Source organism: Sorex araneus, chromosome X, assembly GCF_027595985.1.
Source record: "Sorex araneus isolate mSorAra2 chromosome X, mSorAra2.pri, whole genome shotgun sequence".
Taxonomy (NCBI): Eukaryota; Metazoa; Chordata; class Mammalia; order Eulipotyphla; family Soricidae; genus Sorex; species Sorex araneus.
Genome location: NC_073313.1, coordinates 260,793,055 through 260,810,922, shown reverse-complemented (window position 1 = coordinate 260,810,922; position 17,868 = coordinate 260,793,055). Strand labels below are relative to the sequence as shown.

General features: G+C 42.1%; 1 protein-coding gene across 1 annotated transcript in view; it reads left to right on the top strand.

Annotated features, from left to right (window-relative positions):
- Window positions 1-17,868, top strand: part of COL4A4 (collagen type IV alpha 4 chain) — a 114,220-nt gene that overhangs the window by 31,786 nt on the left and 64,566 nt on the right. The window contains exons 12-19 of the mRNA XM_012933241.2: window positions 2,510-2,590; window positions 3,505-3,558; window positions 4,081-4,140; window positions 4,989-5,033; window positions 6,623-6,676; window positions 7,509-7,578; window positions 8,650-8,754; window positions 16,288-16,452. Coding sequence (XP_012788695.2) covers window positions 2,510-2,590; window positions 3,505-3,558; window positions 4,081-4,140; window positions 4,989-5,033; window positions 6,623-6,676; window positions 7,509-7,578; window positions 8,650-8,754; window positions 16,288-16,452 — 634 coding nt within the window. The remainder of the gene's footprint in view (window positions 1-2,509; window positions 2,591-3,504; window positions 3,559-4,080; window positions 4,141-4,988; window positions 5,034-6,622; window positions 6,677-7,508; window positions 7,579-8,649; window positions 8,755-16,287; window positions 16,453-17,868) is intronic.

Genomic DNA, 17,868 nt, shown 5'->3' with positions numbered 1-17,868 from the left:
GCTCATTGGAGCATGTGGAGAATGGCCTTGAGCATGACTGTGGCTGGATTCTGGAGGTTTTCAGCTGCCGGGGTTCTGCTTGGGGCAGGGAGGGAAACTTAACCTGCCCCCTGTCCAAAGGGCCCCAGTAAAGACAGCCTAGCAAGAGGGGAGGGTGCTCAGGAGATTTTGCCTAAATTACAGCTCTTCTGGAAACAATCTACTTGTCTAAGAGGTGGTAAGTGCAGCTTTTGACGGAGAGCAAATAGCTATTAACTGTCTAGAATATTCTGGAGCGTGGGCTTGAGTGAGACAGATTTGCTGTGTGAGGAATCTGGCCTGGCTCGGTCAGTTTGGGAGCACAACCTCTAGCAGAAATGACACAGGACAACAACAAAAAAAAATCTACTGGGAAATTTTATGATAGGGATAAATTCCTCTGATGAAATGTTGAAAGTACAGATATAAAAGGTGTAAGTTCAACTTTGTCAAAACCCATAGAGAAAAAAATAAGACATTGAAATATGCTCCAGGACAAGGTTTTCCAGCCTTTGCACTGCTGACATTTCATGGCAGTGGGATGTATCTTGTGTGTTAAAGGATGCCTAGCAGTATCTACCCACTGGATGCCAGTAATATTCTGGCCTCCCCATTGATAGACAATGAAACCTCCCAAATAACCTGGGAGAGTGAGGGAGGAGGTAGCCATTTGTCCTTTCCTGCTGGTTGAGCAACTAATGAAGTAAAGTAGACTCAAGCAATCAAACAATCAAGCTGGTTCAGCCCCATGTAAAACAAGCACCCTGCCCGCTGTACTATCACTCCATCCTTCTTTGTCCTTTTGACTTCAGTGGGTTTAGAGCATGTTCACAGTATGAAAAATATATATATATATATAGTAATAGGAGTAACATCTTGAAGAAGTTTCTTGCTTGTCGGCCTTTAGGCGTTTATTTGGGTTTATTCCAGTTGCAAGAACAAGCCATTTCTTGGTTATTTTTACAATTTTATGCTATCCAGTTATCATGTTCTAAAGTTTGTGCTTCTGTTCAGTTCCATCTTCATGTAGCTGGTGTCTTTGCTTATTTACTTACTAATGTATTTATGTATTTTGTCTTGGGCCCACTCTCAGCAATGCTCAGAATCTAATCCTAGCTCTGCACTCAGGAATAATTCCTTGTGAGTTTGGGGAACCGTTTGAGGTGCCAGGGGTGGAGCCTGGGTCCACCTTGTACAGGGCAAGAGTCCTGCCTACTGGGCTATCTCTCCACCCCTCTGCAACTTCTGTCTACAGGGCAGGACTGCACCAACACTGCGTTAGTTACCAGTGTAGATAAACAAACAAAACAACCTTTGCAAACTCTTGGCTCTTCTGCAGTTTCTTGGGTTTACTAGTGAGTTGCAGGTTTTCATTCAAACTTGAAACACTCTCTCCTGGAGTCCCACTGATCAAAGCCATTAATGACTTTCACAGTGATATACTTGAGGGCTGAACTTGTTCCACTCAATGTAGTAAGGAGTAAGCACTGTGTGTGCTTTACCTAGTTAATAAAATAATTCCTTGAAGTAGACTGTTTTATAATCCCATTTCACAGAGAAGAAAATGGGATTTGGAGGAATTAAGAAAATGAGGGAGAAGAGATTTGAAGGCACTTGCCCTAAGGGTCCAGCTTGCAAGCGCAACTGGTCTCATCTACCATCTGTTACTTCTGACATAGAGAAAAGGAATAGAAATGTCCAGAAAAATATAAAATAATCATCTTCTAGTTAAGGGTGAGAATTTATAGTTATACTGGGGTAAAATTGATTCAATGAACATTTTCTTTGGCAAGAAAATAACATAAATATATAAGATAAATGAAGAGTTTGATTAATCATTTTATAGAGTTTAAAAATACTGTTGAATGTAACATAAATAATTCTATTTATAGAAGGATAGTTCAATAAATAATAGCATATTTTTATGACAAGTGATTGTATATACATAAAAAATTAAGTTTTTGAATAATTTCTAACATAATCAGAAAGTTATAAGAGTAGATGTGAAGAGAAAAACAATTTTTTAAACTTAAACTTTCAATAACACAGATATAACCTGTGTTGTTTACTTTTGATTATGCTTATATATTATTGTATAGTGTTTTTTGTTATAGTATGTTTAGAATTATGTTCAGACACCATTTAATTACATACAAATGTATACATATATACTTACATATGTGCTTACATATGTAGACACACATATAAAATATCACACACATCACAAAGAATTATATCAAGATTTAATGAAAGGTTTTCCCTATCTTAGAAGATTCTAGATTATTTTTTATTTTGAACCTATAAATATGTTATTTATGAAAAACAAGAAATACTTTAAAATTACATGACATATTTGTCACAGTTTATTTTGCAATCCATGCCACACAGGAAGGTAAAAAATAGCATCAGGCTTTGGGGGTTAAAGTAACTTTAAATTTTATTTCAAAATAAATACAAACTTCCTGTTAATTTGACATCTTTTTTTCTTAAGGGTGACGTTGGCCTGCAGGGTTCTCCTGGACTAACCCTATTGATAGAAACACCGGATTATGGTTCCTTCAAGGGAGAGAAGGTAATTCCCAAATCCCCGCCTGACTTTGCTAGAGTGGGCATAGCCTGGAGCCTGTGCCAGCAGAAGGCAGAGTAGCTGGGTGATCCCTCAGCAACCCTGAGAGGCTGAACCCTTTAGGAGTTGCCTTGTGCAGAACTGGGTGGCGGGGGAGGAGTATTGTTGGGGGAAAGATACTTAGAAAAGTTCTCAGTGCCATCCAGTTTGCTAGTGGCTGAGTTGCAGACTCAGCTCCAGCTACTGTTGGCAGCCTCCAGGACTTAGTAGCCCATTACCGTTGTCTTTGATAAAAGTGCTGAAAGTACCGAGTTTTATGTGGCTTGGAGTTTTGATCCCTGAAAAGACAGCAGGTGCATAAAACTGGGCCAGTAATGTACCCTGGCAAATATAGATTATTCTGCCTGCAGCTGACTTGTCAGTGACACCATGGGTGGAACCAGTGATTGGCTTTCAGGTCCTGGATGATGTGTCATTACATGTCCCCAAAGAATGTGCCTCTCTCCCTGGCCACATGCCCAGCATGCATCTTTGCCTGTTTCCATGGGGATGTACACTGTGATGCACAGAGTGGATCTGAACGGCTATAGGATCCCATGTACACTGGGATTGAGCCACTGATTAGCACCAGTGGAAGATGGATCCCTTATTTTAACAATTAGAAAAATGGTTGTTAAAAAATTAATTTCTGAATAAGGTGGAATTTATCACCTTAATTAAAAATAAGTTGAGGCTGGAGCAATAGCACAAGGACCCGGGTTTGATTTTTTCCAGCATCCCTTGTGGTTCCCCAAGCACTGCCAGGAGTAATTCCTGAGTGCATGAGCCAGGAGTAGCCCCTGTGCATCGCTGGGTATGACCCAAAAAGCCTCCCTTCCCACCCAAAAAAGTCATGCTGCTATATTTGTTGTGGGTTTTAGGGTATAAAAGGAGTTCCAGGAAGGCCTGGACCACCAGGACCGCCAGGACCCAAGGTAATTTATTTAAATTTTTTTTCAATATGTATGATATGCTTTTTTGTAATTTAAGAAACTGCTGCATGGTTTGTATCATTGCTTTAAAATTTATTTTTATTGGCTAGAGTGATAATGGAGCAGGTAGGTTGTTCATTTGCGTTGCACATGGCCAACCCAGGTTCGATTCCTCCACCCCTCTCGGAGAGCCCGGCAAGCTAGCGAGAGTATCTCGCCTGCACGGCAGAGCCCGGCAAGCTACCCGTGGCGTATTCGATATGGCAAAAACAATAACAACAAGTCTCACAATGGAGACGTTACTGGTGCCCGCTGGTGAGCAAATTGATGAGCAATGGGATGACAGTGACAGTGTATTCTTATATTTTTATAATTCACTATTATAATCTAGTAGAGTGTATATATTTAAATATTTATTTCTTTAAGCAAGTAGCAATCATTTTTACTTTTTTACTTTCTTTCTGCATTCCATGTTGCTGAAATGCTGTTTCCGTGAAAATCTCTACCTTTCGGCATCTTTTTAAGGGAGAACCTGGCATTGGAGCCAAAGGAGAGAAAGGGATTCCCGGATTCCCGGGACCTCGGGTAAGGAGCCCGCACAGTGTCCTTCACCCCTGTGAGTTTGGATGCTTTTCTCTCTCACGTGTTTGTAAGACTCCATCCATGTTTCTGAGAGTCCGAAGATGGAGGTTACATCCTAGGAGCACTATAAGTCTTGGACAGCTAGAATTGTGAATGTAAGAGATGGATGTCCCAAAACGTTGCTTCCATTGACATCCGTTAGCAAAAACAGACCAGCAGAAGATAAAATTGAAGGGAATAGTAGGGTTGTGCGATTTTATTCTGCCTGGCCTCAATGTCAATATCATAACGGTTTGGCTGTATTCCTTTAAGCTTATTGGGTATTAAAAGTGCTGACCTAAGAGCAATAGCTCAGCACCAGGCTCAACCATCAGTACCCGTTTCACTGAGGGGTCTCTGTCCCTCCACTCTCTGTCAAGGCCAGATCCCGACAGGCATGAGTACTGAGTTTAGTTGGGTGGAGGCTTAGTGCTAAATGGGAAATATTGGCTTCCCTGGTAAGTTTATTGCTCACAGAGCAACTATAAATCTTCAGACAAGTTATGTTGCAATGATTTCAAAGGTAATAGACACTCCCCTCCACCCCCCCCCCACACACTGAAAGCATTACATTAAATGAATTAAAATGGAAGAGCGACAATAAATGTTTCTAATTTTAAACTGTCAAGAACATTTTTTTAATGATACCTATGGTTGATACAAACAGTAAATGATAGACAGAAATGGAATCTAACCATCTTTAAGACAAGATTTAATATTCCTGGAACAATCTTGAAAAGTAAAGAGTGAAGTGATCTGTTTCATGTATTTTGATTCTCCTTATATTGATTTTTTTTTTGTGAATTTACTAGGGTGGCCCTGGTTCCTATGGATATCCAGGCTTCCCAGGATTAAAGGTAAATGTGCACCATGATAGCAATGATAAGTATATTTTTATTAACAAGTACCTTGTTAATAAAATGCATGCCAATACATACGTAGTGATGGGAAAGAGAAACACATTCACTTTATGAGTTGAACAATTTAAGCAGTGGGTGCAAAAAGAAAAGCATACAAACGGCCTCTTACAAATTGCATGCAATTTGCTGCAACCTGGATGGTTCTGGAAGATAAGCTAAATGAAGTAAGCCAGAAGAACAAATACAGATGATCTCACTTATCTGTGGTGCATAGAATAACTAGACGAGGAAACGCAATGTAGTTAAGCGGGGAGACAGGGGAGCTAGATAACCCTTGGCCCCAGAGTCTATGGAGGAGAAGGACAGAGAAGAAAATAAATGGAGAGGGAAGGAAAATGTGAAAGGGCAGTAAAGGGGGAACAGAATTCAGGGCTTTGGGTACAGTGATAATGTTGGGGCGTGGGATAGTTATAGATCCAAAGCACAGTCTCAACACTGAAGACGTGAGATCCAAACCACAGCAACCAAACTTTAAAATGTGCCTGTCTAGCTGTCAGGGGGAGAAGTGAACCTGGAACGCTGGTAGAGGAAAGTTGAGACTGGCGGTAGGATTGGTGCTAGAACACTCTGTAGCATTGTCATACCGTTGTTCATCAATTTGCTCAGGCGGGCACCAGTAACATCTCCATTGTGAGACTTGTTGATACTAGTTTTGGCATATCAAATATGCCACAGGTAGCTTGCCAGACTCTGCTGTACTAGAACACTCTATGTCTAAAAATCAACTATTAATGATTTCATTAATCATGGTTCTTTAATTAAAATTTAAAAAATTTAATCTCTGTTATAGGACTAAAGAGATAGTACAGTGAGTGAAATACAGCAGCAGGCCAATACCTTGCACCAGTACAATCTGGGTTTGATCCCAGTCATCCTATATGATCCCAGAGCCCATGAGGAGAGCACAGACCCGGGAATAAGCCCTGAGTACCACCCACTGTGACCCAAAAGACAGGGACAAAGAAACAAGCAAAAGGACTGTTTGTTGCAATTCCAAATTGTTGAGGTTTTACAGACTCTCTGTAAGCTTGTGTCATTCAAATTAAGCAACTTTGGCAGAACTTGTCCCCCAATCATGTTTTAAAACCTTTAACACAATTTCCTTCCTCTAAACTGCTAGAGTGAAAATAATAAGAAATGTGAATAAAAAGGAATTCTAAATTATTATAGTTGCCTGCCAGAAATTACAGTACTGGTTTTGGGCTATGCTAGAATTGAATCAATAAATATATTAGGGAAAATGGGATTCTAATTTTTCTCCAGTCACATGTGTGTATGTGTGTGTCTGTGTGTGCGCACATGCGTGCTCATGTGTGTGTTTTGTGCCACACACAGAGGTTCTTAGGGACTGTTCCTAGCTAGGTGCTTTGGGATTATTCCCAGTGGGGCTTGGGATAGAAGTAACCAGAGATGCTGGGAATTAAACTGGGGCTCCAACATGCAATGAATGGCCTCCAGCTCTCTGAGTCATCTCCTTTGGCTCCTAAGTCATGATCTTAAAAGCGTATGTTTGTGGTTATGTTTAGGGGGAACCAGGACTGGCTGGAGAACCTGGGCCATTTGGGTTTCCTGGCCAAAAGGTAAGGAAACCAGTCTATTGGTTAATGTATGATAAAACTCTACAGCTCTTTAAAAAATGTAATTTTTTTAAAGTTTCAGGCTCATGGAAATTACAACTCTGGAAAGAGACATCTTAACTTTATATATATATATATATATATATATATATATATATATATATAATCATGCTATAAAGATTACATTTACTTTTGAGAAACAATCTTGTAGGTGACTAATAGGAAACTTTCCAAATTTCCATGAGGATCATATAATGTCACAAGAGAGATAAAGTTTCGGGGGTCATGGAGGGGTTATAGGACATACACAGCCTTATGTGATTGTACTTCTTTTTTTTGTGATCCTGTGTCTCATCTTTAACTCTTGTGGAAAAGGATGAGCCCAAGATAGGGGAATACAAAGGGGGTACAGTTACAGGTGACTATATTTGCTGTATTTGCTGGACTCAGCTGTTACAGGAACACACACACACACGCACACAAAACCCTTTTATTCCTAATGAGACATTAATGCTCATAGCAGATCTATGAAACATCATGGCTTCTAACATATCCAACTAACTCAAGGCCATTGAAAAAGTCTCATTGGCGTTAAACATTGTTCATCTTTGGCGGGAACTTTGCGGTTAATATGGCCTGTTTATAGGCACCCGTGGCCCTGCTTCTTCTACATGTCATCGGCCATTCATTTCTCTCACCAACTTATGAAATTTCTCATGTGAATGCCCTCATGGTTCTTTTGATATTTGTTGAATTTTTTTTATATTTATTGAATGCCAGACAACATGGAGGGAAATTCTATTTTTAAGAAAAATGAATGAATGGATGATTTCAGGGGGATCCTGGCGAGCGTGGGCACCCCGGACCACCAGGTGTTTTGCTGTCTCTGCCTCCTCTATTCAAAGGTTTGTGTTTCTAGTTGTTTCTTGATAGTGTGGGAGTTAAGTGAGACTGACAAGAGTGAGTAAGTAACAAGAGTCTGGCCCCATATGTCCCTAGTTTGCTCATGGCATAGGCTAGACCTATGATATTTGTGCCATGAATACTGAATTCTATCAGTGTGGGTGGGGTATGCATGGTAAACAATGAACTTTACCCTGAAGTTATCACTGCCAACTGCCAGTGTATCCTGTTTCCTCTCCAGCAGCATAAGATACCCAGTTTAATTTTATTTATTTATTTATTTATTTTGGCTTTTGGGGGCCACACCTGACGATGCTCAGAGGTTACTCCTGGCTCTGCACTCAGGAATTACTCCTGGTAGTGCTCGGGGGACCATATGGGATGCCGGAAATCAACCCAGGTCAGGCACATGCAAGGCAAACACTGTCCCCATGGTACTGTTGCGCTGACTCCTAATTTTATTATGTGAACCCTATGTTGAGATTTTTTGCTATGTTCCCTTTCAGAACCAAGAAGTTTATTCATTATTAAGCATGTGTAATGCTGGCCAGGGATTAACTCAGCAATAGAGTGTTTTTTGTATATAAGGCCCGAGTTCAGCATCTGGAACACCCTCCTTCACTCCATCCCCCTCCCCCAAAAAAGTATCAAGGACTAGGGCTGTATCCCAAAGAGCTGGATCACATGCTTTGTGAGCACAGGGCCCTGAATTCAGTCTCCTCTGAGCATCACCAGAGGTAGCCCTGGTAGCTCCCTAATACTCAGCGTGTTTTTGTGACCCCAAAATAGTCACCACAAAAATGCATGAAACCTCCCTAGAAGCTGCCTCCCAGAGAAGAGGAGCTGCAATCAATGGCAGAGGCCACAAAGGTTGGCATGTCGCCGTGGACAGCCAGCCCAAAGGACCCCAAGCTAAAGCATTGCATTTTCAATGGGATGAGAACCCCAAGAGTCTCCTAGTGAGCTAGTTAGAACCAAGCCTCAGCAAAAGTAATTGTGTGTGGCTTTTAAAATGCATATGGATGTGCATTTTTACTCACAAATGTTATTCCCCACCCCCACCCCCGCCACAGGCCCTCCAGGGGATCCAGGTCTCCCTGGCCGCTATGGAGAAATGGGGGCTACAGGACCACCTGGTCCCCCGGGCCTACCAGGTAGACCAGGAGAAACATGCAAAGGTATGGATCCTCTGTCTTTTTTTGGGGGGGGTCACACCCAGTGATGTTCAGGGGTTACTCCTGGCTCTGCATTCAGGAATTACTCCTAGCGGTGCTGGAGTACCATATGGGATGCCAGGGATCGAACCCGGGTCAGCCACATGCAAGGCAAATACAAGACAAGTACCGTACTCTCGCTCTGGCCCAGGATCCTCTGTGTTTGCCCGGCTTCTAGGGCAGAGGGTTTCTACGGCTTCACTCACACTACCCATTGTCAGCAGACTGGACTGATAACACAGCGGGTAGGGCATTTGCCTTGCACGAGGTCAACCCAGGTTTGATTTCTTCACCCCTCTTGGAGAGCCTGGCAAGCTAACAAGAGTATCCGCATGGCAGAACCTGGAAAGCTACCCATGGCACACTCGACAGGCCAAAAACAGTAACAACAAGTCTCACAATGGAGACATTACTGGTGCCCGCTTGAGAAAATAGGTGAACAAAGGGACGACAGTGCTACGGTGCTACAGTGCTACAGTTGGCATTGAAACAATCTCATCATAGATGGGTCTCAAAGGTCTGGATGTCTGGACCCGCCAGATATCCAAGAATGTCCACTCACAGAGGGACATTCTTGAGCCCAGGCATCTGCTGTCATGAAGCACCTATCCAAGAGCCACGACCTAGAACTGCTGAGCTCAAACCAATCAGTCCACAAAGAAATCCAGGACTGTGTTGTTTGCCTGAATCACTCAACCAGCATATCAGTAATATGGTGGACATTGTGAAGGAAAAGGTTATATTTGACCTTCCCACAAGATAATCACCTGCAGGGAACACCTGGGAATCACAGATAATGGTAGAACTATAGGATAACATTGGGTTTGTCCTTTTAACCTTGCTGCAGGGAACTTAGTTTACCTTAAAACAATGTCCTTTCTGTAGGACAGAGGAAGACAGTTTATTTTTTTTTGTTATTTTCCTCTTTTTCTTTTTCTTTTTTTTTTTTTAGGAATTAAATGAAGTGCTTTACTTTTTGGTAGTGAAAAATCTGTTTAATATAATGTTTAACATTTTAGAGCTCATATCTAAAGAAAACCAATAGCAAATGCAATGAAAGGGAAAACCAGGGTGTGAAAAGAAGCAACAAATGATTTCTAAAGATATTAATTCCTAAAAAAAAAAAGAAATAAAATGAAAAAAATAAGAAAATAACAACAACAAAAAAAAATAAACTATCTTCCTGTGTCTATAACTTAAAGAACAATGCTTTAAGTTAAACTAAGTTCTCCCTGTGGCAAGGCTAAAAGGACAAACCCAATGTTATCCTACAGTAGAACATTTCTCTATTTCTGTTCCCCCTGGGAAGACTTTCTTTTTTGACACCTACTTGTTAAAACTGTGTGCCCAAACTTAGGCCCCAACTTACATCTCATCCATGAAATGTAGGGATAAATATTTTGAATTTAAAAAAAAAATCATTTCACCTTAGTTAAAAATAAAATAGGAAAAAATGACAGTCTTCTCCTCTCCCCAAAAGCTTGAAACAAAAAATAATACTAATAACATCCCTGGGTCCCCAGACAAATATAAACCCCTGTAGTTCAGAAATATTGATGAAGAGCCCAGGGAAGGATACTGTTGACATTGAAAAAAAAAAAAAAGAAACAAAGAAAACCTTTCTTATTCCTTCCAGTGTGTTTCTGTTGATATTCCCAGTAAGATCAGAAATTTAGAGGGTATTTGCATTCTGTGTACCCAGGAGAGGTGATTAAACACAGCAGGAGAAAAGTCGTGAATAAATGTGATTTGATATAGTCTCTGTCTCTTGCTGACTGTCCCGAGAAAGAGTTAGAAGTTTCCTAAGCAAGTCAACCATTAACTCCAGACTTCTCATTTCCTCGATCGTGAATTCAGTCTCTGCTCTCCAGGTTCTGCTATCACAAAAGCAGTGAAGCGCTGGTTCTTTCATTTCATCTTTAGATACCGGGGCATTGGCCTAATTGGGCAGAGCTACTTAAGTCCCCCAGAGTGGGTAGGGAGCACTACACACTGGTCTTACTTTTCGCCTTTGGGGCTTGTTGATAATTGAATAGTGTCTCCAACAGATTGAAACCCCAGCCCAATGGGGATAAATAATACTCATTTCTAGTAGATTCCAAATAAAATACAATAGGAAATCCTTAAATACTTTAAGTCTCGTTTTTTAAAAAAATTAACCCAGTGGCTTGCAAAAAAAAATTTGTTTTTGCATTTTATTTTAAGCAATGTGGTTTACAAAATGGTTATGAGAATGGTCTCATACATAAAACTTTCCAAGCTTTTTAGCTGCAGTCCAGAGTTAGCAGTATCACTTTGATGGTGGCTGTGGTAATGTTGTATTCCTAAAACATTATAACTCAGTACTCTTATTTTTTTTTAAACAAAGCATGTTTTATTTATATTTTTCTACAAACACATGTGTCCATATAGACATCACTTGTATCAATTGTATCACTTGTCATCTCGTTGCTAACTGATTTGCTCGAGCGGGCACCAGTAACGTCTCCATTCAACCCCATCGCATGATAGTGTAGCCCAATGGTGTCTGCTCCCTCCAAGAACATGAAGAGTCTTGACGAAGAAGTCTGACCATCTCATAGGTGGGTGGCCAGGCAATCTTTTGACATCCCGTGGAATCCAGTCGGTAACAGCTCTAGTCCAGCGGTCGTCTCCAAATCACATTACGTGTCCAGCCCATCTGATTTTCAAGGCAGTGTCCTCGATCCTCAACCATCAACAGAGGTCAGAACTCTGGATTCCTTCTCTCACTTGAGTGAAACATGATACTCCAAGCATAGTTCTTGGATTCCTCTTTGGGATACCCGAATAGCGTTCTCATCCTGTTTGTGCAGGGCCCAGGTCTCTGAGGCGTATGTTAGTGCAGAAAGAACAGTGGAGTTGAAAAGATGTGCCGGAGCCAGAGGTTCTTCATCCTCTTAACAACTTCTTCGACACTCTTAAAGGTGCTCTACACCACTCTCTCCTGCACAGTTCTGGTGCCAAGATGTTCCTCATGTTGAGTGCTCAGAAACACGTAATTGCTGCATTTGAAGATGTTCGTTCCGTTGAGAGCAAACAGAACATCAGAAACCAGTTCGTTTCTCATGAATATTGTCTTCGTGAGATGCAGTTTGGCCTTTCCACACTCATGGTCGAAGTCAGCCAGCATTCGTCCCACTTGGCTAACATATATGACTGAAACACAACTTTCCTAAAATAATACCTTTTTGGATGTTCTATGAACTCTATCTTGTATTCTATTCTCTTGTTATTTTATTATGGCCACAATTTAATTTATTTCATGCCTGACAATTGGATAGTCAAGGCACTCTAAGGTCACACTTTCCACTGTAACCCTTTCTCTGCTGGGAGGAGATGGAGCCTTCTTCCCAATACCATTACCAGTACCCAGGGCCACTTGGTACAACTGTAGATCTAAGCCAGAACTCAGAAAGGCATGACACAGATGAAAGCCATGCCCACAGGGGCACATTCTCATTACATTTCAAGTTATGTATGTAAAGAGCTCTTTCATTTTATATCCATGATATGATGAATATCTAGAGTAAGGTTAATGTGACCTGCATGTATCATTTTATAACTTTCTACCCTATTTTCATGACACAAGTGGAGTATTGGTCAAACACCTGAGACGGAATTTCAGTCTTGCCACCTAAAATTTTGAATGACTTATGCCTTTCCTCTACGTTCTAAAAATATTTCAGGCTCTACTGTCTACCATTCTACTACTTCCTGGTAGTAGCCTCAAACTTCTCATCTGCCAATGAAGTTCTTCATAGAGTTGGAACACTTGTCTTGTAGGCATGAGGCTAGAAGTTGGATCCTTGCTACTACCCCAAATGCAATCTCTATGGCACTGCCATTTGTGGTCCCAGATACACCCAAAGTCTGCCTTCTCTGTACTGCAACCATGTGTGTGATGGCAACAAAACAAAAGTTGTGAAATCCCTGGTGAGCAACTAAGCATCGGCAAGCACCACAACTGAAGTGTGTGAACTCTAGTCATTACAGAAACAAAATAGGGAAATAAAACAGGGGGTGAAGCAGTAATGTATATGTGTATTGCTCTTAGAATCCCTCCTGCCATTTGCTGAAGACTCACAAAGTTAGTTATTATCATTATTTCATATTTGATACTATACATTCTGTGCTTCATCTATGAAGTATAAACTTTTCAGGGTTGTTAGGGGAGAAAAATAGTACCTGAAAATGTGTGTCAAGCCTCAGCACATATGAGTATGAAAGTGAAAGTCATTAAGTACCACGCTGCATTGCTGAGGGCTAATAAGGGTTCAGCTGAGTCCGTTCCCTAAAATCCTAGTGACTTCAAACAAGCCAAGTCACTCTGTGGTTTAAGACCTCAGCAAGGGTGAAGCTGACTGGTTCTTATTCAAGTTCTCTTCATATGGCACAAACATATAGCAGCAGGAAATGGAAACCGAAGGTGGGAAATGCTCTCTTATAACTCACATCTTCTATCAGAGTCTCTCTGTGGACTCTATTCAGCTTCCTTGGAGTGTGATTTCAGAGCAGCGTGCCTGCTTCCACGGTGGATCAGGAATGGATCTTATAACTAGTGCTTCAAGTTACAAGGAAAAGCTGAATCACACTGAACAATCTAGCCTGGGGATTCATGACGTATCCGTTCTACTCCACTGGTTCGAATCGTCACAAAAGCCTGCCACGTCCAAGGGGAAGAGGACATCCACCTCACATCACCTCCAGGCTTTAAAAGACCAAAGAGGGATGAAAACTACAAGTGCATGAGGAGTCAGATCTACAAGAACACGAGGGAGGAGCTCTATGAGAGCCAAAGGGAAGAGAAATACAAAAATGTGAGGGACAATAGGTAGAAGAAGAGCATGGGGAACAAGAGATCCAAGAGATGAAGACAGAGAAACAAGAGCCTGAGGTTGACAAGAACTACTATGGTAGCCACTCTTGAAGACAACAAACTTACCCCAAAGAGATGCTGCAACTAGGCACATGTAGGAAGAAGCAGCAACACAGTGTCCACTCTGACATGCAGGATTCAATTCTCTTTAAATCTGTGATGTCTCAGAGAAGGCAAATCTGACGATGCTTCATTGTTCACTTTCCCTGCTTGGGGCATGCAATGCTTCCCAGAGCAGGTGCCGATGCACTCAGGATTAATCCTTTGATCTGAACCTTATCAAAAGACTCCGAGGTAGCTAGAGAGCAGTAAAGAAGTCACAGTACCTATAAGTACCTGAAGCTGGAGAGGAAGAAATTCAGTTCAAAGTCAAGACCCTCCTGCTTCCCACCAGCTTGGGATGCCCTGAGATTGGATGTCCAACATGAGTGATGACCGGAACCCATATTTCTCTTCACTACATAAACTCATATGTTCACTGTGATTATTACCAACTCATCAAGATGGAAAGGTTTGAGAAGGCCCCTTTAATAAAAATATCTGTTTCTTTTTGCCAGTAACTTCAGCAAATTAGGAAAGGGTGAGGAGAGACAGTCTCTCCAACTTGTGGTTTTTCCACCTGTGTGCTGGTTGTGAAGAAGAGACGTTTCTGATTTGGTTGGTTTTAGGGTCTGTTCATGACGTGTCTAGACTTTTCTCTCTTTTGTACAAAAACATTATTGCTTGAGAGCCTATGATGTATAATACTTTGATGGTTTCTCATTAACATAATTCCAGCACCACCCCATCACCTGTGTACCCACCTTCCCAAGGACACCAATGTCCCTCCCTTCCCACACTCCCCCTGACTCATCACCACCTCAGTTATGTGCATCAGTTCTCTTGTTGTGTGTATCCTTAAGTCCCATATTATGGGAGACCATTTGGTCTCACTATCCCTTTCCTTCTATTTATTTATTTATTTATTTATTTTGCTTTTGAGGGGGGTCACACCTAGCAATGCATAGGGTTACTCCTGGCTCTGCACTCAGGAATCACTCCTGGCGGTGCTCCGGGGACCATAGGGGATGCTGGGAATCGAACCCGGGCCGGCCACGTGCAAGGCAAATGTCCTCCCCACTGTGCTATCGCTCCAGTCCTATCCCTTTTCTTCCTTCTGGCTGACCTCACCCTGCCCGCTAGAGAAGAGGAGTTCTGATGGCTAAATTATAGTTGGTTGTTTTTTTTTCCCAAATCACTCAAGTTGAATTATTTCATTTCATTTTAGTTCTTTCACCCCTTCCCTCTGTGGCTGAGGAGGCAGTGGTGAGGGGGTTGCATACTCTTCATTGAGCACTTTTTGTTGTGATGCTCCTGCATGATCTGGTTGTGGTGCTGACCAAGCATCACTGCAGTGCTCAGAGAGTTCTTTCTGGGGGCCGCAGTGCACCCACACCTCTCAGCTGGAGTGCCTGTGAGGGTCCACACACTTAGTTCCAGTATTCACACATTTGCTCCCAGCACCAGGAGCTCCTAACGGACTGGAGTGATAGCACAGCGGGTAGAGCATTTGCCAACCGGGTTCGATTCCTCTGTCCCTCTTGGAGAGCCCAGCAAGCTACCGAGAGTATCCCACCCGCACAGCAGAGCCTGGCAAGCTACCCATGGTGTATTCAATATGTCAAAAACAGTAGCAACAAGTCTCACCATGGGGACATTACTGGTGCCCACTCGAGCAAATCGATGAACAGTGGGATGACAGTGGCAGTGACCAGGAGCTCCTACAAGAAGAACTGCCTGAGCAGTTCTCAACCCCTGCGACTGGTGCTGGGGATCCAACTTGCAGTGCACTGCACTGAGTGTAGCTGTGCGCGCTTTCTGCACTGAGCCTTCCTTAGGACAGAGACATGAGGTATTTTATCTTTTCCACTTTATTTAAACACCGTGATTTACAAAGTTGTTCATGATGCATTTGTTACAGGCATCCATATTCCAACGCCAATCGCACTGCCACTGTGACCTTCCCACCACCATTGTCCTCATTTTCCCAACTGCTTCTCAAGCCTGCCCTGGTAGCAGGCCCCAAATCATGTCCTTTACATGATTGTTATCACTAAGTGACTCATGGAATGATAAAAATAAATACGTCATTAAAGAAAATTTGTGAAAATTGCTCTATCTCACCGTGGGGACATTAAGTTCCTGTCTGAGGGCTTACTCAGCTGCTGTCACTAGTTGAATCTTCTGTGTTGATGTTTTTGTGAACTGGGCTTAGTTGACTGCTCCATCACATTCCCGTCAGTCTGCTGTGCTCCTACCGGGATGTTAGTATTGATAGAGTTTGAAGATGTTGCACAGCCACTCCAGAGAATTCAGAGTATCTCACTGGGCAGAGAGCCCACATGGCAGCAATAGTGGGCTCTGGGTGTGGCTGCCGGGGCTCCCTGAAGTTTGGGCAGGCGGGGGGAGGTAGCTCACCCCCACTCTGGGAAGAACCACAGTTTGAGTTATATTAAACTGATGTGCTTCCCTTTTACGAAATCTCACAGCCCAAGGAAGAGTACACTGATTTGGTTTCTCTTAGAATTTACACTGGTTTTCATTCTCAATTTCTCTTGGAGGCCCGATGGGACCGCCTGGACCACCCGGCTTTCCTGGACACCCGGGACTTCCAGGGGCTGCTGGGATTCCTGGAAGTTTGGCTGCTGTTCCAGGAAAACCAGGCAACCCGGGACCACCTGGGCTGCCTGGAGCACCAGGGCCACCGGGAGCACCAGGATCAGATGGTAACATGTGCCTCCTTCGTCTTCATCAGCATGTTGCGTTTGATGGTTGCCCTGTTGTTCAGAAACTCTGCTGCCTAAACATAGAAGTCATTTCCTATTTCATGAGCCCAGTAGTATTAATAGTGCAAAAAAATACGCACTGGTGTATGGAATCTTACTGAAAGCAGATGAAGACATTTGCTGGCAGTTCTTTGTAGTAAAAGGCTACTTTCAGTGTCTCGATGTTTTCATTTTTATCAGAGTTAGAGATGGACTTTGTTCTACAAAATCTGCTTGTGAAAAAAGTCTTTTTGCTGTCTCAGATAAACTTTACTAATCTCTTTTTTCCAAGGGCAGTTGACTTGGATCTTTTATTATTTGCCTTTTTTTTTTTTTGCCATGAAGACTTGTGTATTGCTATTTCTCAAGTTTTCCATTTAGCATTTGCGTTGATGTCCCTCAACAGAAGATGAATAGAATTGTCCTCCCGTCCCTCCCAACTGCCATCATACAGACACACAATAGAAACTATAGTTACCTTCATCATTTTGGTTAAATCCACATTCACTGTTTACACTGAATAGTTAAATGCTATTTACCAATTCAGTCACAAAATAGTGTATATTATTACTTTTCCGGCACTATATTTTGTTGATAATTATCTTGTTTTCCTTGCATGTGTTTGCTTGATTTTCAATATACTTATAGTTTATTCAACTTCAACCCATCTTGAATTATCTAAATCTCAGAGGAGTGCCTGGTAACTCATTAAATTCTCTGTCAATATTATCTCTTTGAATTATCTCTCCTGGAGCTTTTGGGGACCTATTCACATTAGGTTGCATTTTTAATCTGCTGCTCATATGGTATCTTGAGATCTTTCATCACCATTACCCAGTAAATTCTCCCTATCACTCTCTTCTTCTCTCTCTCCTCCCCTCCCTCTCCCTCTCTCTCTTTACCTCCCTCTTTTTCCCTCTTTCTATCCCTCCCTCCTTTTGTCTCTTCCTCCCTCTCTCTCTCGCTCTCTCTCTCTCTCCTAATTCTTCTCACTCTCCTTTCTTCCTCTCTTTTCCTCTCCTTCTCTTTCCCTTTTCCTTCTCTCTCTCCCCCTCTGTTTCACTGTGTCCTGTTTTGTTTCCCATAACATACATTCTCATTTATTCCTTTCTTTTTGGGGGGTATGGAGGCTTCCAAACAGTGCTCAAAGAGCCTAGGGGTCATTCCCACTAATATTCTGCCTGACTATGTGGGCCTAATGGTTTTAGAAGCTGAACCAGGTGGTGCTAGATAGGGATCACTAGAGCTATCCCTTAGGGGACCATATGACTAAGGATAAAACTCTGGGTATAGCACTAAGATACTCTGAGTTATCTCCCTGGTCCCCTTTTCCTTTCTTTTATAGTGACTAATTACATTTTCAATTTTTTTCTAAGG